Below are 25,447 nucleotides of genomic sequence, written 5' to 3' on the forward strand. Positions count from 1 at the left end.
TGTACCATGGTTGGCGTGCCCACGTCTGAGCAACCAGGATGAGAGTCATCGAGTGTTGCTTCAGCTTGCGTGCCACCAGTGGTATTAGAGGTGCTGGGGGAAAAGCGTACGCACATTTGCCTGACCAGTTCATCCATATCGCTTTGCCTTGCGACTGTGGGTGTGGGAACCTGGCGGCAAAGCTTCGGCATTTGGGTTTTCCTTTGTGGCGAACAGGTCTACCTCTGGATGACCCCACCTTTGAAAGTACGGGTGGAGTACTGATGGATGTATCTCCCACTTGTGCATTTGGTGGCTGTACCTGCTGAGCAGGTCCACCATCTGATTGTCCTTGCCCAGGAGGTGTTCCGCCATGAGGAAGATGTTCCTTTGAATGGCCCACTTCCACATGCTCTGAGCCAGATGAGACAACTGTGGAGTGTGTACCTCCCTGCTTCTGAATGTAGTACATGGCAGTCATGTTGTCCGTCCGGATCAACACGACCTTGTTGCACAGATGTACTTTGAATGCTTTCATCGCCATGAAGATAGCCATCAGTTCTAGAACGTTGATGTGCATCTTCTGCACCGTGTAGTGGAGAGCATGAGCTCCCCAACCCTGGAGAGATGCGTCAGTCGTCAGAATGATCTGTGGCACAGGCTCCTGGAACGGTCGTCCCCTGCAAAGGTTTTGTGGATTCCACCAATGCAGAGAGTTGTATGCACGACCGGTTACCAACACTAGGTCTTTCAACTGTCCGTGAGCCTGATACCACTGACGTGCTAAGCACTCCTGAAGCGGACGCATATGTAGTCTCGCGTGCGGGACTATGAAAATTTGGCTGTGCTTTGGCTGCCAAAGTGTCGATGCTCGCACCCAGATACTGCCGTATGTGGGTGGGTTGCAGGTGGGACTTTGGGTAATTCAGTGAGAATCCCAGATTGTGAAGGTGAATGGTGTGGGACATGTGGGGGGCACACTGCTTGGCCGACTTTGCCTGGATAAGCCAGTCGTCCAGATACGGGTAGACGTGAATGTTCCGTCTCCGTAAGTGTGCTGCTACCGTCGCCAGGCACTTCGTAAACACCCTGGGTGCCGTGGTGACTCCGAAAGGTAGGACCTTGAACTGGTAATGTTGATTTTGGATGGTGAACCTGAGGTATTTTCTGTGAGACGGGTGCAGTGGAATATGAAAATACGCATCCTTCAGATCTAATGTTGCAAGAAAATCTCCCTGACTGAGCAACGGTAGGACTTGCTGCAGTGTTAGCATGTGAAAGTGCTCTGATAGAATGTACTGATTGAGGCGTCTGAGGGGACTCAACCCAGGCTGCAACAACAACTGCAAGCTAGCATCACCAGCCGACACTAATGGACCCTTCAACTGTCACCGCTGGCGGCACACCTCCAGCACCGCCAAGAACACTGATCCAGCACAACCCGCCCACAAGAACACAACCGAACCGAAGACCCTGCAATGCATACTCCTCAACGTCCGATCCCTCCACAAACACGCCACAGAAATCTGGGACCTCCTCGACAGCAAAACCCCAGACATAGCATTCTTCACCGAAACCTGGACCAACGCCACCTCAGGACCGGACATCGCCATCGCCATCCCCCAAGGATACAAGATCTACAGGAAGGACCGCCCCACCCACCCAGGAGGAGGAATCGCCATCGTCCACAAATCCAGCCTCCGCCTGAACACACTCCCTGACGAGTCCACAGAACTTATGGAACACCTTCATTTCAAGATACTGGCCAGCCCCACTGCCGCCCTCCGAGGAACGCTCATCTACCGACCCCCTGGACCCCGCGGACCCTTCGCCAATTCCATCACGGACATCATCTCCCCGCAAGCCATCGCATCCACCAACTACACCCTGCTGGGAGACCTCAACTTCCACCTCGACAATCAACTGTAACCCCAACACCACATGCCTCCTGGACAACCTCCACAACATTGGACTCTGCCAGATCGTGACCGAGCCCACGCACTCAGCAGGACACACCCTCGACCCCCTCTTCACTACAGGAAACTCCATCACCTTCAGCCACACCACCGAACTCCCATGGACTGACCATCGTTGCGTCCACTTCACCTTCAGAACACCCACCATCCACAGACACCTGCAGCTGCTTCCACAAAGAAACTGGACTAAAATCACTGATGACCAGCTCATCTCCTCACTCAACAACTCCGCCCCAACCATCGCGGAAAACGACGACCCCAACACCGCAGCCCGAACCCTGCATAGATGGATCTCAGACAGCACCAACACCATAGCCCCCCTCAAGAAAAACAACAATACCGGTGCCAAGAAAGCCAGATGGTTTACCACCGAACTTCGAGAGTCCAGGCGCACATGCCGCCGCCTCGAAAAGGCCTGGAGAAACACCAAATCCACAGAAGCCCACAACTTCAGAGCCGCCACCAACGCTCACCATCAACTCATCAGAGAAACGAGGAAAAAAGCGATTGAAAACAATCTCCACCCACGCACACAACAGCAAGGAACTCTTCAGCATCATCAAGGAGTTCGCCCAACCCACCAGCGAGTCTACCGACATCCCTCCCTCACAAGACCTCTGCGACAAACTCAGCACCTTTTTCCACCACAAAATCAAGAGCATCTACGACAACTTCGCCGAAGACAACCAACACACTGAACCCTCACCAACCACCCCCGGCACCCGGAAACCAGCGATTGATGATTGGACAGCCCTCACCAGCAAAGACACACTGAAGACAATGAAGTCAATCCACTCAGGGGGCCCCACGGACACCTGCCCCCACCACATCTTTAACAGAGCCGCTGACACCATCGCACCCATGCTCTGCCACACCATCAACCGCTCCCTGGCGACCGCCTCGTTCCCCGACTGGAAACACGCCGAGGTCAACCCCCTCCTGAAGAAACCCTCAGGGGACCCCACCGACCTCAAAAACTGCAGACCCATCTCCCTGCTCCCTTTCCCAGCGAAAGTCATCGAGAAAGCCATCAACAGCCAACTCGCCACATTCATTGAAGAACACAACATCCTAGACTCCTCCCAATCCGGCTTCAGAAAAAACCACAGTACGGAAACCGCCCTCCTCGCCGCAACAGACGACATCCGCACCCTACTGGACAAAGGAGAAACAGTAGCCCTCATCCTCCTAGACCCATCAGCGGCGTTCGACACAGTCTCCCACCGCACCCTAATACGCAGTCTCTACGACGCAGGAATCCAGGAAAAGGCACTCGACTGGATCTGCTCCTTCCCCTCAGGAAGGACGCAACGGGTCAGACTCCCCCCCTTTCCTCTCAGACCCCACACCTACCACCTGCGTAGTCCCCAAAGGCTCCTCCCTCAGCCCAACACTCTTCAAAGTCTACATGGCTCCACTTGCCCCCATAGTCAGAACCTACGGACTCAACATCGTGTCATACGCAGACGACACCCAGCTCATCCTCTCCCTATCCAACGAGCCCAACACCGCCAGACGCAACTTTCGAGAAGGCATGGAAGCCGTCGCCAAATGGATGAAAAACAGCTGCCTACAACTAAACACCAACAAAACAGAAGTACTCGTCATGGGCCCAAACCCAGACGCCTGGAGCGACACCTGGTGGCCCACCGCCCTCGGAAACCCGCCAACCCCCACAGACAACGCACGCAACCTGGGAATCATCTTGGACTCCGAGCTCAAAATGGACAGCCAGATCAACTCGGTCTCATCTTCCTGCTTCCACACCCTCCGCCTCCTTCGTAAGACCTTCAAATGGATCCCCCTCGAACACCGAAAGACAGGCACTCACGCCCTGGTCAGCAGACTCGACTACGGCAACGCACTTTAAGCCGGAACAAACAAAAACGTCATCCGCAAGCTACAGAACATCCAGAACGCCGCCACAAGACTGGTCCTCAACCTGCCAAAACACTGCCACCATCTCCCAGCACCTGCGCACACTCCACTGGCTCCCCGTCGAGGCGAGAATCACCTTTAAGATGCTCACCCACGCACACAAGGCCCTCCACGGCACCGGACCAGCATACCTGAACAGCCGGCTCAAATTCCACGCACCCCAAAGGACCCTACGATCAGCCCAGCTCTCCTACGCCAAGGTCCCCCGCACCAGAAAGACCAGATCGGGAGGCCGCTCCTCCTTCCTCACGGCCAAAGCATGGAACGCCCTTCCGCTCCACCTCAGACAGACAACATCGCTCCCCATCTTCGCAAGAAACCTCAAAACCTGGCTCTTCGACAGACCCCCTCCTTGATGGAATGGAACCTGCAACCCCCCCCCCCCCACCACCCCTAGCGCCATGAGACCCTTACGTGTGAGTAGTTGCGCTTTAACAAACTCCTGATTGATTGATTGAGGTCCAGTATGGTGGGTCTGAGGGACCCGTCCTTTTTTGGTATCATGAAGTACAGTGAGTAAACTCCTGTGCCTCTTTCTTCCGCAGGCACGAGCTCGATTGCTCCTTTTTGCAGCATGACGAGTACCTCCTGCTGCAATAAGTGCAAATGCTCTGTGGACATAGGACGGTGTCTTGGGGGTATGTTGGGTGGAGTGGATGTTAACTCCAGACAATAACCGTACTGGATAAGCTTTGTGACCCACCTGTCTGTGGGGATGGACTTCCAGACTGGCAGGAACTGTTGAAGTCTCCCCCCGACAGGTGTTGTATGGTCGGGGGGCAGTGACAAGGCGTCACTGTTTGTTAGTGGTGGAGGACCTGGAGCTCTTTCCACGACCTCTGCCCTTGGCGCTGTTTCCACAATAACCACCTCTACTTTGTTTGGTGTATGTGGTTTGCGCGCCACCTTTATGTACTGTGTTTGCTGGGACAGCTGGCCTCTGGAAACACCTCTATTGCCTGAGCGACGAAAAGAACCACCCCTGAACTGCTGCGACTGTAGAGCCCCCATAGACTTTGAAGTCTCAGTGTCTTTCTTGATTTTCTTCAAGGTGGTGTCCACCTCTGGGCCAAATAGATGATCATGGGGTTAATGGCTGATTCAGCATGGTGGTCTGTATCTCTGGCTTGAACCCGGAGATTCTGAGCCAGGCATGTCGACTCAACATGACACTAGTGTTAACGGCTCTGGCCTCGGTGTCTGCTGCGTCCAGTGCACATTTGATAGAAGCATTTGATATGAGCTTTCCTTCCTGTATGAGCATCTCAGCTGCCTCCTTATATTCATCTGGCAGGTGCTGTAACAGGGTCTCCAGTGAGTCGTAATGGGCCCGTCATACCTAGCTAAGAGTGCCTGAGTGTTTGAAATGCGCCAGATATTGGGCCAATTGAGCTGCCACACTTTTCCCTGATGCCTCTAGCACCTTAGATTCTTTATCTGGGGGAGGAGCATCACCCGTTGTTTGTGAATTAGCCCTCTTCCGGGCATTAGAAACAACAAGAGAGTCCAACGGCAACTGTCCCTTAATGTAGGTAGGGTCCCCATGCGCCGGTTTGTACTTCTTTTCAATCCTGGGGTTTATCACCCTGCCCTTAAATATTTCCCCAGCATGTTTTAAGACACCCTTCAACATAGGCAGAGTCTTGACAGTCCTCTCTGAGGTGGAAAAGGTGTCGAACAGAAAGTCCACTTCAATAGGGTCAGCATGGAGCTGGACGTCAGGATTCTTGGCTGCCCTTTCAATGAGAGCATTAAACGCCGCCGAATCCTCAGTAGGCAACGTTTTTACAGCATACACATGTGTGTCTGGAGCAGTGTGTGGATCTCCAGGGTCAGCAGCATCTGCCCAAGGTTCATTAGTATCATCTGGATCAGTGTCCACAGGATAGCTGTATTAGTCATTATCACCTTCCCCAGTTTCCACATCTGAGTAATTGGGCGAGACATCATGGCCACGTGGAGATACAGGTTCTACAAGAACAGGTGTTGTAGTAGAATCCTTCTTTTTTAGTGGGATTTTATAGGACTCCATTGGCTGTTCCAGGGCGATCTTTCGTTTATAAATAGAAAGTCTGCCTGTCTCGGCATCGATAAACTGTTCCTGTTGCTCTTCAAGCGAGGACTGTCGATGCTTTTTGGCCGGGACCACAGTTGTTGGCTTCGGCACCGTGGACCCCTTCTTGGGCACGTCGACGGCCATTTTAGGAACGAAAGCCTTCGGCACCACTTTCGGTGGCAGCGTGAAGTGGATGGGCGCCGACGTCTTTTGAGGCTTATCGGCAGGCTTCGAAGGTGGAGGATCCTTAGGCCCGACAGCGGAAGCCTGGTCCTTTATGCGCTTCAGGGATTCTACCACCTGCTTTGAGAAGGAGGCGGACGGCTGCGTCGACTCGACGGAATCCTTCGAGGCACCACCAGGCGTGGACTCGGGGGTTGTACCGCTTTTGGCCTTGTCTGGCCGACGCGGAGGCTCGAGAACCTTCTGATCACTGAGTCCTTTGTCTGTGTCGACTGTCTTCGGTGCAGATTTGTTCGGGTCAACGGTCTTGACCTTTGCCTTCGGCATGCCAGATTTTGGCTCGACACCCTTTAGCGGCCTCTTCGGGTCGATAACGCTCTTCTGCTTCGCCGGTGCCGATAGATCCGAGGACTTAGAGCCGACCAAAGCAATATGCACTTTCGGTTTCGATTTAGCCTCGAGTGCTCTTTGTTGCGTCGACACCAGAGCTTTCACTTTCGGTTTTGATTTCGCAACTTGCGGCTCCTTAGGCATGTCCGAAGCCGAGCCCGAAGGCGGGGCCGTAGAACTTATTGGAAGACCTTGGGTAAGGCCTTGTGGCGATCCCTCGACCTGAGCCTTATGAAGTGTTTTGGCCCCAGTATCAGTTTGTGGGCCTGGCTCCTCGCTCGAGCTATCTTCTATGGCCCCAAAGGCCCCATCGTCGTCTCCTACCTCGGCGACAACGTCTTCCGCATCGAGCATCTCAACATCAGCGTCGTAGCTGGAGTCGACCTCCGATGCGGGATCAGACAGGTCTTCTCAAACCTCCCGCTCTGCTCCTTCATCATCCCCGGCATCGAAGATGTCTACCGGTTCAGGTGCCGTCTGCTGAGCTTCCTTGCGCGCAGCGTGCCGATGCAGAAGTGTCTTCTTGGATCGAAAACGGGAACAAGCCATACAGCTGGCTTCATCATGATCCGGCGAAAGGCACTTGTTGCACACCGGGTTGACGTCGATGTGGAGATATTTTGAGTTGCACACGGGACATCTCTTGAACGGGCTCCGTTCCATGATGGTTCGTCCATAAGGCCTTTGGCGTCGACCGGGCCTTCAGCGTCGAAAAGCATGCGGCTCTTCTGGATATCCGGCTCGGGAACTGAGCTCGAACAGAACTGGGCACTGATCGCAAGACAATACCGACGAAAACACTAAAGGCCTTTTGGCCTAAAGAAACTTAATCGATTCCGACTTGAGTGAACCAATATGCATCCGAACCCAATGGCGGAAAAAAACAATCTGAGGATGGAGTCGATGCCCATGTGCACTGTAGTCCAGGGGAGGAGCCACCTATCTCGTGATACTTCGAAGACTCTTCCAGGGCAACAATGTGCGATCATCCGGACCCAACACTATGCACAGATATAAATTCAGCAGCCCACATGCCTCGCACATAAAATTCAGGGAACACACACGCATGTTACTAGACATGGTGAAATGCTGTTAACAGAACAATATCTTTTTATTTAATGGTGAACTATTCAGACAGGTCAGTGGCTCGGCCATGGGCTCTTATTTTTCGCCAAGTTTTGCTTATTTGTTTCTTGGAAAATTGGCGAAGGATATTCGATCTGATACCACTCTACAACAGGAATTCAAGAAGGTATCGATGTGGCTTAGGTACATCGTTGACCTTTTTATTGTATGGAAGGGTACAGTGGAGGAGGCGGACATTTGTATTGGTAAATTGAACCAGAATGTTTTGAGATTGAGAACAATAAAGGTCCATACCGCACTCTTTCGCAAGGCAACTGCAGGGAACAGTATCCAGCATACCCTCAGCAGTCATCCCGATAATCTCAAATGGAATATTCCATTTGGGGAACTTCTGAGGGCCAAACGAAATTGCAATACTTGCAGTGCCTACACTGAAGAAAGTGAAACTATCTTGAATAGATTCAGAGAAAGGGGTTACCCGAACTGGGTACTTAAGAAGGCCAAAGAAAAAGCTAATACAATAGAAAGGGCTGATACCATCATTGATAAGAGCAAAGGTGAGGAGGGAGAAGAGGTTACAAGTCTTATCCTTACCTACAGTACAGATTCCCAAGCTATCAAGAAAATAATAACAAAGAATTGGGATGTATTGAAAAGAGACAATGTCATAGGCAAGGTTGCCTGTCAGACCCAGAATCACATACAGACGTGGCAAAAGCATCCGTGATATGTTAGTCCGCAGTGATATTACAGCTTATCCGCCGACTAACATACATGGCCTTAATGGCTTTTTTCCATGTGGGCACTGTAAAGCCTGTGCTAACAGCAAATCATGTAAAGAAATTACTCACAACGGAGTCAACAAGAAGATCACGCCCTTCCTCACATGCAGCTCCACGTTTGTTGTATATGCAATTGTGTGCGCATGCAACAAATGGTACATTGGCAGCACCACATGTATGGCGAAAAAACGGATATTAGAACACACAAGAGCCATCACAAATTTTGACCCCAAATACCCGGTGGCACGACATTTCAGGGAACAGCATTACTCCAGTGTCAAGGACCTGAGTTTTATTATTTTGGAACAGATAGTGAAGAACCCGAGGGGTGGGAACAGAGTTCTAAAATTACGTCAGAGGGAGTCTAGACTAATTATTGACTTCCAGACTAAGGCCCCTGGGGGATTGAATCAGGATGAAGAGTTATCCATGCACTTAAAGAATTAAAATATCAGACTATATAGCCATGTATACGCTTTTCTGCAACCTTCCATTCCTTTGTAATGTTTTTAGTCCTATGTTTGAAATATAGAGATGAGTGTATTTTGACATTTGATATCTTTTAATCATGCTGTGTATTCGTTTTAGGAGTAGGAGAGGGGGCCCACATCACCATCACTTCACGGGACTTCTCCCCTTCTGTCTCCTCGTCACATGGGCACCAATATTCTTGGGAACTTAGCTGTAACGTGGATGGTAAATGTAATATTGATCATGGACATTTGCAATATATTTTGGCACTTGCCAGTACCAGCCCTCCTCCCCTTGTTTTGTTTTGTTACTGGCCCGTGACATTTAAGCCATTATATACAATGATATCGGGCATAATGAGTCTCAAGCATTCTGTGTGAGAGTGGGTGGAGTCAAGTCTTATTGTGAGGCACAGACTCCTTAATGGAGTTTATAAAAAAAATAGGGCCCCTGTTATTTACAGTAGACTACTATTGAGCTCTTATCTTAGGACAGATGGCCATCACATTTATTGAGAGTGCAGCATGTTGTACGTGAAATTTAAACGAGCATGTATGTTGTTGCGCGCACACAAGTATTTATTAATTTATAAGAGGAGTGTATTGTCGCATTGTAGGTTTTATGAACTTATGGTGCATGAGAGCAAATGATTGTCGGAGTAACTCCGCCGACGCACACGCCACCTTTCTCAGGTCGCGGAGATCTAGAAGGGGTAACTTTATTTGTGGAGATTATAAAACAGCAACAATCCTCCAAACAACCAATTCAGGAAAAATGAAAGAGGCGGACCACAAGGAACCAGGCAGGAAGGTATTTAATGTTTTCCCGTTCTGCTGTGCCGCGTTTCGAGCACAGCCGTGCTCTTGCTCACACAAAATTTTTAGCAGCAATGTGGTATTTTTAAATTCTTACAAACTGCCCGCCCACAGTGCACATGATCATGTGATGTATTTAAGCATAGACATAATAGACATACTAGTGCAATTTGCCTCGTTTTCTCAGTGCAGTGAATCAAATTGTTGTTGTTCAGTCTTCATACATTGATATAAATATGTAAACATAGACTCTCATAATCATAATATATATCTCAATCAAAACACCCTTTCAGGCATAGAGTGACGCATAAATTATGCAAATGTATATATATTTTTTTCATATATAACTTTTTATTTATTCCGGGGTCCCCGCACATGGGCGGCAATATTCAGTGCTTATGACTATTGATGAGGATCTCCTGGAAGAAAAGAATCCTTTCCATCACATGAACATTCTTGGATGTACTGCGCCCCGAACGGTTAAGACTGTCAACTGTGCAACAGAATCGAAGAGGTAAACGGTGGTTAAGTCTGACAAATAGGTGAGATTGAAGAGTTAATCAGCAGGAAATGGATCCGAGGGCCCAGGGAGACCACCGTAGGAAGCTGGCTCTGTATATAATATGCCAAAGTAAGGTATAGTGTGCACAGAGTCCAGTTGATCCCCAAAGGCTTATAGAGGTAAAATCAGAGAATACCTTACTCTTTATTTGTGTTAGTGTGAGCGAGCAGTAAGGCTTTATCACAGGGTAGTGTTTAGCATTTATTGCAAACACTCACTCTAGAAATGATGTCGCACACTTAAATACTGCACTCAGACCAATTGTTTGTGTAGAAAATATTTCTTTAGTTGCATTTCATTTTTTGAACCAAGTAGGACTTGGTACAGGTAAGTAGAATTGTACTTTTAAAAACAGCTTGTTCAAAATAAGCAAACTCGATAAAATTGCCCTTGTATGAGGTAAACAATAGGAATTTGCAATTGCTTTGTAATTACTTTTCACATTACTCGAGAATACTTTTTACTTTACTTTTTCTACGCCGTGTGATATGCCTAGATATCACACTGGGACATTTCCTAGATAAAAGGTAAGTAAAACAGTTTTGCATTAAAGCAGAGTTGCTTAGGTTTCCATTCAAACACCACTGAACACGAGAACTTTTTCAGAGGAAAACAATCAATGCAATCCTATGGAGAAAAATTAGATCAGTTTGCAGGTAAGCATTCGGTAATTAGGGTTGAGTTTCTGGAGGTAGAACAGGGGCTCCAGGGACAAGGATGGAATAAAAACAAGCATTTACAATGCAATGGTTTCGCCTTTGGAAAAGTTAGAGCTATTGGCATTGTAAATGACAAAATGTGTATTTATGTGTTGGTTTTGAAAACAGATAAATAAATGGCATTGCCATTTACATTGTCATTAGCTTAATCTCTGCAGTCACTCTGCACTCCCTAGTCACTCTGCACTCCCTAGTCACTCTGCACTCCCTAGTCACTCTGCACTCCCTAGTCACTCTGCACTCCCTAGTCACTCTGCACTCCCTAGTCACTCTGCACTCCCTAGTCACTCTGCACTCACAGTCTTAGCCATCGCGCCCATATACAGCGTCTTCTGCATCCCTGAAGAAACATATAGTTATCACAGTACCAATAACTACACAAATTAAGGTGGGTGAATGACATTTAGCGAAAGGACTACGCAGCCATTTGTTGAAAGGAAACACGGATGCTTCTGCCATGGCGCAGGGACGGACTTTCGCACAAAGCGTATATGATTTTGAGGATGACCGTGATAAACTGCAGGTCAGATACACCAACCAGGTTTATACTGGTCAAAGATTTTACTGTCCGACAAACTCTGAAGACACAATCCACCACAGAAGTGCACTTCTAAAGGAACCAGCAGAACTTCATGGGAGGGATGCACAGCCTCACAGGGAGTTAGACAGAGGCCAACAGCAGGGCCCAGTTTCCACTGATCAGCTGTTTCCCTGTAGATAGCTAAATGTCTCTAGGAGGCCACTTCTTTCTCAGAGGTATAAGAGGGAGCAGGTCCAGGGGGGGCGTGGCTTGGGCGCCGATGGCGATGGTCGCCTGAGAGCTCGGCTCCGGGACTAAGCCCGAAATTATCCTGAACATCGGTGGCTGAGGGGCACCCCAGACCCCGAATTCGGTTGAGCGAGGCGACGACACCCTGCCGAGGGCCCTGGTGGAGTTTGGACGGGGGTGGCTTTGAAGAAATGCCGAAGTTTGCGGAGTGGCGGAGGACGACCCAATATGGCGCCCGGACCCCTTTGTCCCCTTGAACGGACCTACGGAGTTGAGGAGGTCTCGCGGATGTCGCCCGGCACCCGGCTTCACCAGCCTCAGTGGCTTTAGGCATTGGACATTGGTTGGTTCGGACCCTCCACAGCGGGACCATGCTCGATTGGACGACCGGGCGGGTGCCCACGCGTTAGAGGGCGCCGGGCACGGGTGCCCTCAGGTCCAGGCGGTGGTCTGCACCGCGACTCCGCAACTAGCTGCGAGTTCCTGGCCACCCCGACTACATGGATGGCGCGACACTCGGGCGCCTCAGGACAACCGGGGGAGTTGGTGGCCCTTGCCCCAGAGCTGTAGTGGGTGAACAGGCCTGCCCGACTCGGAGACGGGTGTCTCCGCCCCCTTATCGGTGCCCTCGGACGCCGTGGCGGTGGCGTGAGCCGAAACGGCGGAGTCTCCACAGGCTCTGGAGAAGGAGGTCGCCCATTCCGGACTGGAGGGCGAAATCCCGGGAAAGTCGTGCTGGACACTTGCACACGGAGACGCCTACTCCGGGTCCTTTGCGGAGAGCCCCTGGCAGCATGGGGAAACCTAAAGGAGCCAAGGGATCCAGCCAGGCCACCTCGGACTCTGAGGCCCAGGACAAGGAAGAGCATGGAGATCCTAAACGACCTGGTGGCGCACCACTCCAGCAACAATTCGACCGTGTACTGGAAGCCATAGAGGCAACTCGGTCGGCTCTACAACAGGACATTGCCCAGGTGGCGACTGGCCTGGGCCTCCTTAGGGCAGACCATGGTAAACTCTCAGACCGGGTCAAGGAGGTGGAGAGCACGGTGAAGACTATCGAACCGGCGCAGAGGACCCTGGCTGCGACGATCAAGGATGCCATGTCCCGAATCGAGACGGAGGGCGGAGGATGCGGAAGGCCGAAACAGGAGGAATAACATTCGGGTAGTGGGCCTGCCGGAAAAGATCGAGGAAGGCGATATGGTGCGCTACTTGGAGACCTGGCTCCGAGACACGGTGGTCCCGGAGGGCCTGTCCTCCTTTTACACTCTAGAACGGGCCCACAGAGTTCCAGCGCGGCCCCCACAGCTGGGACGAGCCCCGAGGCCGGTGGTGGCGCGGTTGCTCCATTTCCGGGACAGAGATCTGATCCTAAATGCCGCCAGACACAATGGCCCGCTCCAGGTTGCAAACAGTCAGGTGAATATCTTCCCTGACTATACCTACGAGACGCAGCGCAAGCGGTTCTCCTTCCTGGCGGTTAAGCGTGAACTCAGGAGTGAGGGCATCCAATATTCACTCCTATTTCCCGCGAGGCTCCGAGTCATTGTCGACGACAAAACCCAGTTCTTCGACACCCCGGAGGAGGTCTGTGACTGGCTCGAACTGTACCGAACGGGGAAGGATGGTTATAATGCCTCGACCCATCAGGCGGAGGAGCCGGAACAAAGGAGGCGCTCTAAAAGGGTCAGGAACCGCCGCGGCCGCACGGGAGGGCCCTCGACAGCGGAGACATCATCTGAGCGGAGGGGAGTGTTGGAAGTTCTGTCGGAACTGTCGGGAGCGAGGGGCGAAGACATCGAAGAGGAGGAAGACAACCCGGGTGCTCAGGGGGCACCATCGGACTCGGAAGACTCAGTGGCAGACAGTACCCACACACCGGTGATCACACCGAAATCGGTGGAGGACCTTTTGGACGGACAAGGGTAATGGGATAGGTTGCCTTGTTTTGGGTGGGGGCCCGGCAGGGGGGAGGCGGCTGCCGTTCTTTATTGCTGACAATGGGAGAGGGAGGGTTGGGAGGCTTATGCTCTTGCCCCGAAAGATTTTGACACAGGGGGGGGCTTATTATAGTCCTGGTGGCCTGGGCGACGAGGGCCCTCTGCCTCCGCTCAGCCCGCACCTGGCCCATAAGGCCTTCCTACGGTGGCGACCGTGGGACTAGTGGGGTTTTTGGGGTTGTTCTTCATAGAAGTTTGGATGGGATCTAGATGGCGCAGTTTGGGTCCTGTTCTGGGGTGGTTGGGAGGGGGTTTTGTTGGTTTTTGGGGGGTTTGGATCTGGTTGGGGAAAATGGCCGCCGTCAGCGCTGGGAGAATTGATGTCCTTTTTTTGTGGGGACCCGGACGGGGAGACTGTGCAAGAACACTCTGGGACAATGGCTGATGTTGCTAACTTGAAATGTATTACTTGGAACGTGAGGGGGCTTCACACTATGTCCAGGCGTCACAGGGTCCACGCTTATTTAGTGCGTAGGGGAGTGCAAATGGCGCTGCTGCAGGAGACGCATCTGAACAAGGCGGAAGGGGCGGCGCTTCAGCGTAGGTGGCGAGGGCAGGTCTTTTCCACGGCGTACTCTGCTTATGCCAGGGGGGCGCTAATATGGATCAGGGCAGGAGTCCCCTTCCAGGTCACGAGGACAGTGTTGGACCCAGAGGGGCGTTTCGTGGCCATATCAGGCACGCTGGGAGGGAGGGACTTGAATGTTTGTTGTGTGTATGCCCCTAATGTGGACCAGACTGCCTTCCTTTCCAGGTTATCGGGCTCGTTGGCTCACTTTTTCGCCGGTCCCCTCCTGCTGGGGGGAGACTAACTCCGTGGTAGATGTAGACTTAGACCGCTCGCATCCCCCGCTCCCCGATTCCCCGGTCCGGCGGACGGCTAAGGGCCGTCAAGATTGGCAGACCCGCTGGGGTTTGACGGACATCTGGAGGGCGCATCACCCCGCGTCTAGAGATTATTCGTACTTTTCGAGCCTTCATGAGCTGCATGTCAGACTGGATGGCTTTCTTGGTTCGTCCGAATTAGTCTCGGCAGCGGCCCGATCGGAGTATTTATCGCGGACCATCTCGGACCATAACCCCCTCCTGCTGGACATTCGCTGGTTCCCTGGGACGCCGGCGGTACCCACCTGGAAGATGCGCCCCGAGATCCTCGAGGACAGTGTCTTCAAGGCAGACCTAGGGGAGAAAATCACGGATTATTTTGCATCCAACGGTGGCTCCGCGAGTACTAGGGCGTTCGAATGGGACGCTTTCAAGGTGGTGGTGAGGGGGTACTGTATCTCTAAGAAGGTGGGCATGCGGCGAGTTATCCTGGCTGATCTAGACGCAGCGGACCGAACGCTCCGCGAGCTCGAAATTGGCCGACCCGGACACCCGGAATTGCAAACACAAACGGTAGAGGCGAGGGAGAAGGTGGCGGTGGAGGTCGAACGGCTCCGCTGTTTCGATTATAAGGCCTACACGGTCCGATCTATAGCGGAGGGCGACAGATCGAGCGCGTTACTGGCGTGGTTGGCCAACCCTGCGCGCCAGTCCCAAACGACGACTGGGATGCGTAGGGCGGATGGGACTGAGGTGTGCACCCAACCGGAGATTCTTGATTGCTTCCGGCATTATTACGAATGCTTATACCGCAGTCGCTCCGCGCGTGACCCAGACCGGCTTGATAACTATCTTAGCCCGCTGGAACTCCGCACAGTGGAACAAGAAGTGGCAGACGCCCTGGGATCTGACATCGGCTTGGAGGAGATCCGCGGGGCCATCAAACGGATGGCGAGGAACAAGACCCCGGGCCTAGATGGCCTGCCGGTGGAGTTCTATGCAGCTTATGCTGACCTCCTGGCCCCTCGTTTACTGGTGGTCTACAGGGAGGCGAAGAGGCTGGGTCGCCTCCCCGGCTCGATGTGTGAGGCGTTGGTGGTTCCTCTCCTCAAGCCAGGCCGAGACTCGTCTGACCCGGGGTCCTACCGTCCCCTCTCAATGCTGACGGTGGACTACAAAATATTGAGCAGCATCTTGGCCTCGAGGCTGTTAGGTCATATGAGCTCCCTAGTACACGAGGACCAGGCCGGTTTCATCCCACGGCGAAATACGACCATGAACATCCGAAGGTTGTTTCGCTTGCTTGGGGAACCATTCGTGGATGCCCCGTCCCCGGTAGTTTTGTCGGTGGACCTGGAGAAGGCTTTTGATAGCCTGGAGTGGGACTACTTAAGCGCGGTATTGCGGAAATTCGGCCTCGGGGAAGGATTTATCAAATGGACAGCAGTTCTCTACGCTTCCGCTTCAGCCAGGGTTAGATCGGGCCCTTTGATTTCATCGCGATATCCGGTGGAGCGTGGCACGCGGCAAGGGTGCTCCTTATCCCCGCTTCTCTTTGCACTAGCGGTGGAGCCACTAGCAATGCATCTTCGCTCGGGAGCCCACTATACGGGCTTACGGACAGCGGCGGGCCCGCATTACGTCTCGCTCTATGCGGACGACCTGTTGCTCTTCCTGGAGGATCCGTTCGACGCATTACGGGGAGCGGAATTAGCGCTTACGGAGTTCGGAGACGTCTCAGGCCTACGTGTGAACTGGTCTAAGACCTGCCTCTTCCCGATGCGTAGGGGTGTCCCCACTCCGGCGCTAAGTAAGGAGATCAGATGGGAACCCGACTGCTTTAAATACCTTGGGGTATTTGTGTACCACGACCAGCCCGACCTCCTAGACGGAAACATTGCCCGTTGCATACGAGCACTCCGAGGCAGCATGGACTTTTGGGCCACGCTGCCGCTCTCCGTGGCAGGACGCGTCGCCCTGCTCAAAATGGTGGCGCTCCCCCGATTATTGTATTACTTTCGGACTTTGCCGATCTGGGTCCCGCCGGCTACGTTTCGCCGCTTGCGTTCCATGGTGGTCGGGTTCCTTTGGGGCACGGGCCGGCGGCGGGTGGCCCTCAATACCCTGATGAGGCCGAAGGACGAGGGGGGGCTCGCTGTGCCGGACTTCGAGAAGTATTACCTAGCGGCGCAGCTCCAGACATACACCCAGGAGATAGCCAGGGAGTTCAGAGGCCCGGAATACGGTAGAGGGACGGGTATGGCCAGGCACGTCATCTCCTTTATCGCACTGCGACAGCGTTTGGTCCTTCGGGACCTGTCGATGGAGGAGCGGACTATCCGACTCTGTTGGAATCGGGCTCATAACAGAGGTCACCTGCGGACCCCATATGCACCTGAAATTCCATTGGGGATGCTGACGGCCCTCCCCCACGGAGGAGACTGGTCACGACTGGCGGACTGGGAGGATTCGGGTTTACAGCTCGTCGGGGACCTGTATGAGAACGGAGTGCTCCTGTCCTTTCAGGATCTCATTGACCGCTTTGGGATCTCCCGGGGCGACTTTTTGCTGCACTCGGCCATTGTGCGAGTGATCCAGGCGCACTGGCAAAACGGACTAGAGGAACCTCAATTGTCCCAGGTGTGCCAGTATGTAATGATGTCGGCGGGCACAGTGAAGGCGGTCACTTGCCTTTACGGCAGGCTGATTACCGAGGGGTTGGTCCCTCTCGCCACACTGAAGTCTCGCTGGGAAGAGGACATCGGTAGGGAGATCCCGGAGACGACCTGGTCCCAGCTGGTGAGGCGAGCATGGAAGGGTACACGTAGCGCCCGTTTCCAACTGGTCCACTATTATGTTCTCCATAGGGCGTACCTGACCCCGGTTAAGATCAGGCGTTATTTTGCCACGGCTTCGGCGGAATGCCCTAGGTGCCCGGCTCAGGAGGCGGACCTCCTACACATGTTATGGGCCTGTCCAGGATGGACGTCCTACTGGCAGGAGGTGGCGGCGACTTTGGAAGAGGTGACGGGGAGGCACTTATCGTTCGATGCGGCGGTGGGGCTATTGCACTGGTTCCCCCATACCCCCCGGAATAAAATCACCAGTAAATTTATCGACCTGGGGCTCCTACTTGCTAAACGAGAGGTGACCAGGAACTGGAAGGCACGTGCTGGTCCTGCGGGCGGCAGATGGCATGGTGAACTTTTGAAATGGGCGGCGGGGGAGAGCGCGCTGCGATATCAGTTGGCTTGGAGGCAAAGCAATGAGAAGGCGCAGGAGGCCGCGTTAGAATGGGAAACGCTGGTGCAGGCCCTCAGGGATTATTGTGCCCCCAGCGACTCCGAAAGCGAAGAAGCAACTAGACCCGAGTCCCGTTAGACACTAGCATTAACTGCACTATTACCTTCCCCGTGGGTCAAGCAGTGGATCCTAAAGTGATAAGCTCCCTGGCGCTGATGGTGGGGGGGGGGGGGGAAGAGGGGGGACTTTCACAATGACTGGAAGTTTGAGGGGGGGGTACCTTTTGGGGGTTGGGGTTTGTTTAGAAAAGCAGAGGACGGACAGTGTATTATCCGGACCAGCTCCCGCATCCTACTGACCCCAGCTACATTCGCCGCCCAACCCCAGGGATATGGGCTGCTTGGCTGTATAGCAATGCTATGGAAGGGGGTCGGTGGGCTATGTCTGGTAAAAGTTGGCTATAATATGATGCTGGTCGTTACTGTATTGTTGTACTGATTCCTGCAATAAAAATATATTTAAAAAAAAAAAAAAAAAAAAAAAAAAAAAAAAAAGAGGGAGCAGGTCCAGTCCTCATGGCTCTTCTCAGGTCACAAAGCAAACACAAGGGGATGGACGGAGTGCCGAAACTTTTCAAACACTCACCCACAGTCATGACCCTGTGCCTCATGGGAACAGTGAGGACAGGATCCAAATTCACCATTGCAATAGATTTCAATACTAATTAAAAACAGAGGTTTCATTATTTCTCTAGCTGGTCCCTTTTCCTAGATACAGGTTAGATAATTAACATCGCTTCCCGGTGTTTCTCTATGAGCCAGTCAGCCATCCTACTGTGAAAATAGCTTTTGGGGTTTAGTGACTGTAAAGACATACTTAAGATTTCTACATGTCCTGCTACTAAATATCATGCACCCTGTCTTTTAAGCAAGAAGGCCGAAATTAATATTTAAAAGGAAGGTTATTGCCGGTAAAAAGGGGTTAACTTTGACAAGTTGCTGTGTATGTTTTGCACTGTTACAGTTAGGTTACAATGGTATGCCTGAAGGCATACCACTACGATGGATGGAATAATAGGTGCTACAATCCACTAGTGGCATTTAACCTCCTGGGCACATTGTGTACCATATACTAAGGACTAATAGACAAGTTAAATATACCAAGTAGGAGGATTATACCAATCTTACACTGTTAGCAGGGGGACACAGGAGCTTTACTACTGATTAGCTGGGAATAACGCGCACAGAGTTCCAAATCAAGCAATATTAAAGGTTCTGGTAAGAGGTGAAAAATCTGGAGCAAGTTTCCTAAAGAATACCTAGCCACCAATGATAGCATAAATGTAGGTTCAAGTGCTAAGGCACTATTATCACATATTTCTGCCACAGAATGTGCTAATACAAACTGTTCTTTCATCCATATCTTGGTTTTCAAATACTCTTTATTCACACGTTCTTTTTTTCTAAATTGAAGTACTCACTGGACATTGATGTTATTGAGTGTTATTTACTGGACAGCACTGTACCTAAGCTTCAAACTATTTCCAGCTTCTAGTGGTAAGCTTTGACTGCTAGCCACTGGGTTAACTTCATATGTGCATCCCATTCTTGAGTAACAAGCAAAAACCCCAGGGGGTGATTGTATCCGTTTTAATGACCCTGGTATTATTTTAGAATGCAAGTCATTCTTGACAACCCTTCCTCTATGTCCCGTCTTATCTTTTCCAGTCTTACTGACCTGCCAATTGAATCAAAAGCAGATTTAAAATAGTACAAAAACAATCTGAACCAGGATTCATGATCGTTTGGTTTATTGGGGGCAAATTGACCGAGTTCAGGCATTGGCCTTTGACTTAAAATCCTTTACAAAAACATGCATGTCCCTATGGCAAAACACTTGCTGTAACCTGCAAGTTCAACTTGGGAAGCAACATTACTGGAAAGACCTTACTTGGGTGGAATCAAGCAGATTTTGGTGTCACTCTGCCCAATCTATTGAATCTTCATATTTTTTTGGTGGGGGGGGGACATGGGGACTGTAATACTCTATTCAAGAAACTGGTTTGGCATGGGACTCGTCCATGGTACAGTATCTTGAGCAAAAAGCCCCTTCTCATAATTCAGGAATCCGTTTCCGAATTCCCTCTGCTAATCAAACTAGACCCCCAGAATGTGTTGACCAATTGACAATGTTTTCCAACATACCATACCCTTATTTACTGATAAGTGTGGACTGAAATGCTTGCAAAAATCAACTTCTGGTTTTATTACCACCCTCATCCATTAAGTATTCGATACATAAGCCCCCAAGATGGATATTTAATGCAAGATTCAACACACGGTTTTTGGAGTTATTTGAAAGCCTGATAGTAAAGAAGCTATTGATAGAGTTGCAAGGTGGTATTTGAAAAAGACAATTCATTGTCAACAGAAAAAAGTAATTACACAATACACAGCTAAAGCTGCATGTAGAAGAGACCTTGAAAATAAGTAGAGCACATAACAGGGGACTTGTGTGAAATTAATATTGAGTGCCAGGACACTTAAACAGTCAGAAGTGTGGATCTAAGAGGTACATAACTAATACAAGAAACCTTTCACAGCTACAGTGCAACACAACAAACATGGGTTTTTGCTAGGATTGTCACAAGATCTCACTACCTCAAGGACAATGGTTAACCTACCAACCACTATACCTCAACTTACTTTGGCCACGAACGACCATTTGAATGTTATGTACTACAGAGACCCACCATAGGATACCAAGAACAGTACTAAAGAATCTAGGTATCCGAAAAGTAATTAACATACTCCCAACCATTTTATGGAAACACAAAAAGGGAAAGACGAATAAATGCTGGGTTTCTGGAAAGATCTAACAAATCTCTGATGGGCTCAATAAAATGGAGCCGTATGAAACCAGCCCACAAGCAATACAACTTCACGCGTAGACATATTAGGGAGACCAAAACGTAAAAACTAAAAGTGGTACTGGCCATAAGAACTTTATCTGAACAAAGACCCCACCGAGCACTAACACTATAGGAGAAGGAGGTCCTGGTACCAACTAACATGCAATTTGTTAAACAGACAGATTGAATGTTCCAGAATAAATAATGTTTTTGAAATGTAGATTGTATAAAAACATGTCTCGCACGACATGTAGGGGTAACACAGTTGTTTTCTTTGATTGATATTCCTATAGATTAATGTAAAGTAAGATGCATCGACTCCTAAAATAGAAATAGTTCTGGAGGCAGTTTTAATCTGCATTCCTATTTTATCTACCATACACCATTGCCCTCCCCAACACCATCAAGATTTTCATTTATCAGCACCAATCCTATAAAATCGCAAACAGCGACTCCCACCTATACCATCAGACAGCGCACTACAATAAAGATTATATCTATCTCCTTTCCAATCAGCATCCACACCACCAGCGGTTCACTCTCTTAGCGATAAAGTTGTCTATTTAACCCCAAAAAACACTCTACCCGGTTACGCTTGTATTATACCAATCTCTCCATTACCGCCACTTAACCGCATGCGCGCTAGCGGAATTCCGCTCGCACACTGGGTTTTTAAAAAACGCACTTTGCGTGACGAGCTGGGCTCGTCATCAGCGTGCGGGGAGGCTACGCGATGACGAGCCCAGCTCGTCATCAGCATCGAAGGGGTTAATATCGCAAGGCCCTCCCTCAAACCAGAAAGCGTCTGTTAAAAAAACACCTCAAATACCCTCCCGTTTCGCCAATCGTTAATCTCAGAGTCACCCGACTTCAGACCAGGAGCCTTCCCCGTGCTCTGGACGACTCTCACCCGCGACCGGTGACTGATGGCTCGGATATTAGGCAGATGGAGTGGGTAACCCTTAAACTCGACCTCAGCACAGTTTAGAGAGCGCGCCAGAGGCGAGGCCTAGTGGGTAGGATTTCACCCAGAACGATTACCGAGATTGGAGCAGGGTGCCGGGTCGCAATCAGGCGCGTACCCGGGCAGGGTCAGAAGGCGAAACGTTCTTCCGTCCTGTTCCGAAAAGACCACAAACAGCGACACCGGAGGGAGAACACACCGCATCCGGGACAACCTCAGTACTTACAATGGACCACCAGCCGCGGTTAAAAGACACAAACGAAGGACTCAGGACGGCGCTACAGCAAACCATAGAGACAGAAGAAAGACACATTAAAACAGATGCATTGCTAGATTAGCTGGAAAAAACCTAATAAGCGATCTGGGCACATTAACTTTCTAGACAAATGAAATAAAAGTAGCAAAAACGTACACACTGACAGCGGGAAAGGGGCGGGAATGGACAGCGCATCTGACCCGAGCTCCAGAAACAAATCACTTTCAGTGAAAGGGGAGGGACCTGGCACACGGGGAGGGGGGCGGAACGGACACACGGGGAGGGGGGAGGTGGGGGGGGGCGGGAAGGCAAGATTTAAAAACAAGCACTCACCGGGGCTTCCTCCGGCGGCCGTGGTCGGCATGGAGTGACAACAACAAACCCAGAAGAAAAAAAAAACGAAACTCCGCCCACCGCCCAATGACGATGCAAAAAGGGTGAAGAGGGAAAAAAATGCAGGAACGCCCACGAATCTGGTCCGGCCATGACGGACAGATCTCTGTTCCAATGGCTAGCCTCCATTTATGGAGCTAGCCAATGGAACAGAGGGCGGATTCAAGTCCCCCATACTGAAAACTAAAGATTTCTCCCGGGAGCGGAGCTAGAAGCTCCGTGCCCCAGGCGAAACCTAAAAAGCACCCTCAGCAGCACTCGGGCGGCCAGGTGCTGAGGCCCAATGTTAGCCTATGGCGCTAGGGGGCCGTCGGTTCGTGGCTGATCTTGAGTAAGCCACTGGGTTAAGGGAGGAAAGCGCCTAAGGTTAAGCTCAGAGCAAAGGGGGATTCAAGTTAGCACACAAGGTGCACCCACAGCAGCACAGGGGCAGCCGGGTGCAGGGTTGGCATTGGGTTCCCTATTTTCAATGGGAGATGTCTGGTTGGAACAAACACTGCAGGTTCGGGCAGGGAGGCTTTCTGGAGAAGACCACTGGTTGTAGAGGTAAGTGAGGATGCCGAAGTTTGCATGGACACCGTCGCTTGGGCTACCCAAGGCCATGGGGAGTTTGGTGCATGGGTGTCGTTAGGCATTGGGTTTCCTTACTAGCTCCGGTCGTGGGGCAATCTCCAGATAGAGGCTACAGGCGTTGTTGGGAGGCTTGAGGTAGGTCAGGGATTACCAGATCCCAAGTCCAAATCGCTGGGGTGACCTTATAATATTGGGCCACTTGAACTTGGGCCGTCGGGTGCATAGTGGTGTAGACTCGCGGATTCAGCGAGAGCCAGAGACTTGGTGCTTTTCTGTCCTCCTTGCTTGTCTGAGAAGGCAAGGTTCGGAGTTGCCCCTAAATACTAAATTTGGGGGCGTTTCAGGTAGGTACAGTTTTGAACCCGAGCGAGAGTGAGCGCGAGCATCATAACTTTTACAAGGGACTTACATGTGGCCATAGAGGTGCCAGTTGGGGGTGCAAAGGTACCGTTTTAGGGAAAGAACATAGGTCCTGGGTAACTGATAGCAGAAACCGAGGGCACACTTGGTCAAAGAGCGTCAAAAAATCGGGGGGGGGGGCGCAACCATGCAAAAAGGGACACTTTCCTACAACCACCACCTGAGCATGAAACTTCTTTCCAGATGTTTGAGTGTGGACATGCCTAAAAAGGATCTTGGGAGGATTGTTAGTTCTTCAGCATTAGTCCACCCAAGTGGCAGGAAAAGAAAAAGAAATAGGGAGTGTAACATTACCTTGCTCTACATGGTCCTTGGGGGTTTCTATTTTGCGCCCCTAGTAGGCAAACTAGAACCAGCACGCTGGTGTCCTTCCTCCTGATCCTTGGGATTCGAGTGAGCAATCACCGGTTAATTTTCATAAATTTGTATATACATTGCTAATTTACACTGCTTCAAAGTCAACGATCCATATTATTAGATCTACTTCCCCTTAACAGTTGATTCAATCTGATAAAACCAGATACTTCACTTTATCTTAGCCAAAAGGCATAAAAGGGATGTCTCAAAACATGCATGAATTATCGCTGCACTAAGCTGCACATGCCACGGACATTATTTTTGACAATTTCAGAAATGCTGAGAAATTTCATAGACAACTTCATTAGGGTTGGGATGAACAAGACGGTCTAAAAGCTTTAGCATCTAAAGGCATACTTCTAAAACAAGAGGTGACCGCACAGAAAAAACTGCAACATCAATTACAAGAGGGAAAAGGCTGCTGCAGCAGCAACATCACCACCCCAGTCACAAGAACATCTCTGCAGCTACACTATACATTTCATAGAAAGAAGACAACCTTGTAAGCCCTAGAGCACCATTTAGAAGCAGGACTACTCAACGAGGAGCACTGCCAATCATGGCACATGGAAGAAAACGGGCAAACAGATCAATGCACATTTAGGCTGAGGTTTGAGTATAATTTTTGTAACAAATTAAGAACCAGAGCTGCAATGTGGCAAATACATGCAACCAAATCCAGTTCATCCTTCTCATACCAATGCTGCTCTCACCTTTCTGAATTTCTGGCTCCACGGGGGGAGGGTCCTCACTCGCCATGGGCACCTCTGGCGGCGGCGGTGGTCGAGGTCTGGGCTCTTCCTCAGGTTCCTTTTCCTCCTCAATGCCCTGGCCATTCTCTTGGGATTCTGGCTGCACAACCTACCACAAATGGGAAGAAAGCAGACAGAGAAAGGTTGAAGCTATGTAGATATTACTTCTGTGCTTATACAGATCACCAACTTTGCCATTTATCAAATCCAGATGCTTTTAACTATTCCTCAACAGACTGGTAATCCTTGGTACATTAACTATACAGCATGTTTTGAATAAAATGTAAGACAGTAACCTTATCAGATCGATGAGTGGCTAGAACAGAAGCTCCATTGCTGGACGCCATTTCAAACACTAAAGCACTACGTGATAATCACAGACTCAGCAGAAAGAGTGGGCTTAATGAAAGGTAACACAGGGGAGCTGTCATTTTAAGGTGAATCTACGGGAAAACTCAGTCGCACAAAGAGACTGCAGGCTCGGTTCAGGAGGCTGGATGAAGGTGACTAGCAGCTGGACAGTTAAGTTGTGATGTCGAAGGAAGGCTGGGCACCGTCGACTGGGCGCCCAAAAGTCAGGGGTGGAGGTTGAAGGGGTGCCTTTTGGAGTCAGATTTTCTTTACCGGAGCCAGTCGAGGCCAGAGGGACCCTTGACGATGAGGCTGCAGGCATCTTCGTGGTGTCTTGGAGAGGTCAGTCATCGATGGAGTCAAATTCTAGATTGCTGGGGAGACATCATTAGACAGGTAAGCCACTCAGACTTGGGTGCAGAGTGGGCAGGAGCCACATATCCACCTAGATCCAGACTTCTTTAGTTGAGGTTTTCTGGACAGGACCGCAGTCTTTGTTTTAGGAAGTCCGTGACCACATGTAAGTAGGACTGGGGCCAAGTCAGTCATTGTCTTCTTCGAGCTTTGCTGCACGGAGTCTTCTTCATAGGTTGCAAGAATCGGAGGATCAAGGTTCCCCATAATACTGAATTTAGGGGTGTTACAGGTAGTAGCCAATTGGCTACTGTGTCTT

At 50.7% G+C, this 25,447-nt stretch overlaps 1 protein-coding gene and 1 pseudogene across 3 annotated transcripts in view; both read right to left on the reverse strand.

Moving 5' to 3' along the window:
- The window catches only part of ACIN1 (apoptotic chromatin condensation inducer 1), a 947,610-nt gene that overhangs the window by 142,739 nt on the left and 779,424 nt on the right, over positions 1-25,447 (reverse strand). For all 3 annotated transcript variants that reach the window (XM_086923671.1, XM_086923670.1, XM_086923673.1), the window contains one exon: positions 24,385-24,532. In XM_086923671.1, coding sequence (XP_086779797.1) covers positions 24,385-24,532 — 148 coding nt within the window. The remainder of the gene's footprint in view (positions 1-24,384; positions 24,533-25,447) is intronic.
- On the reverse strand, positions 23,651-23,873 carry LOC147716730 (U2 spliceosomal RNA; annotated as a pseudogene).

This window comes from Lissotriton vulgaris, chromosome 5 (genome assembly GCF_964263255.1).
Source record: "Lissotriton vulgaris chromosome 5, aLisVul1.2, whole genome shotgun sequence".
NCBI lineage: Eukaryota > Metazoa > Chordata > Amphibia > Caudata > Salamandridae > Lissotriton > Lissotriton vulgaris.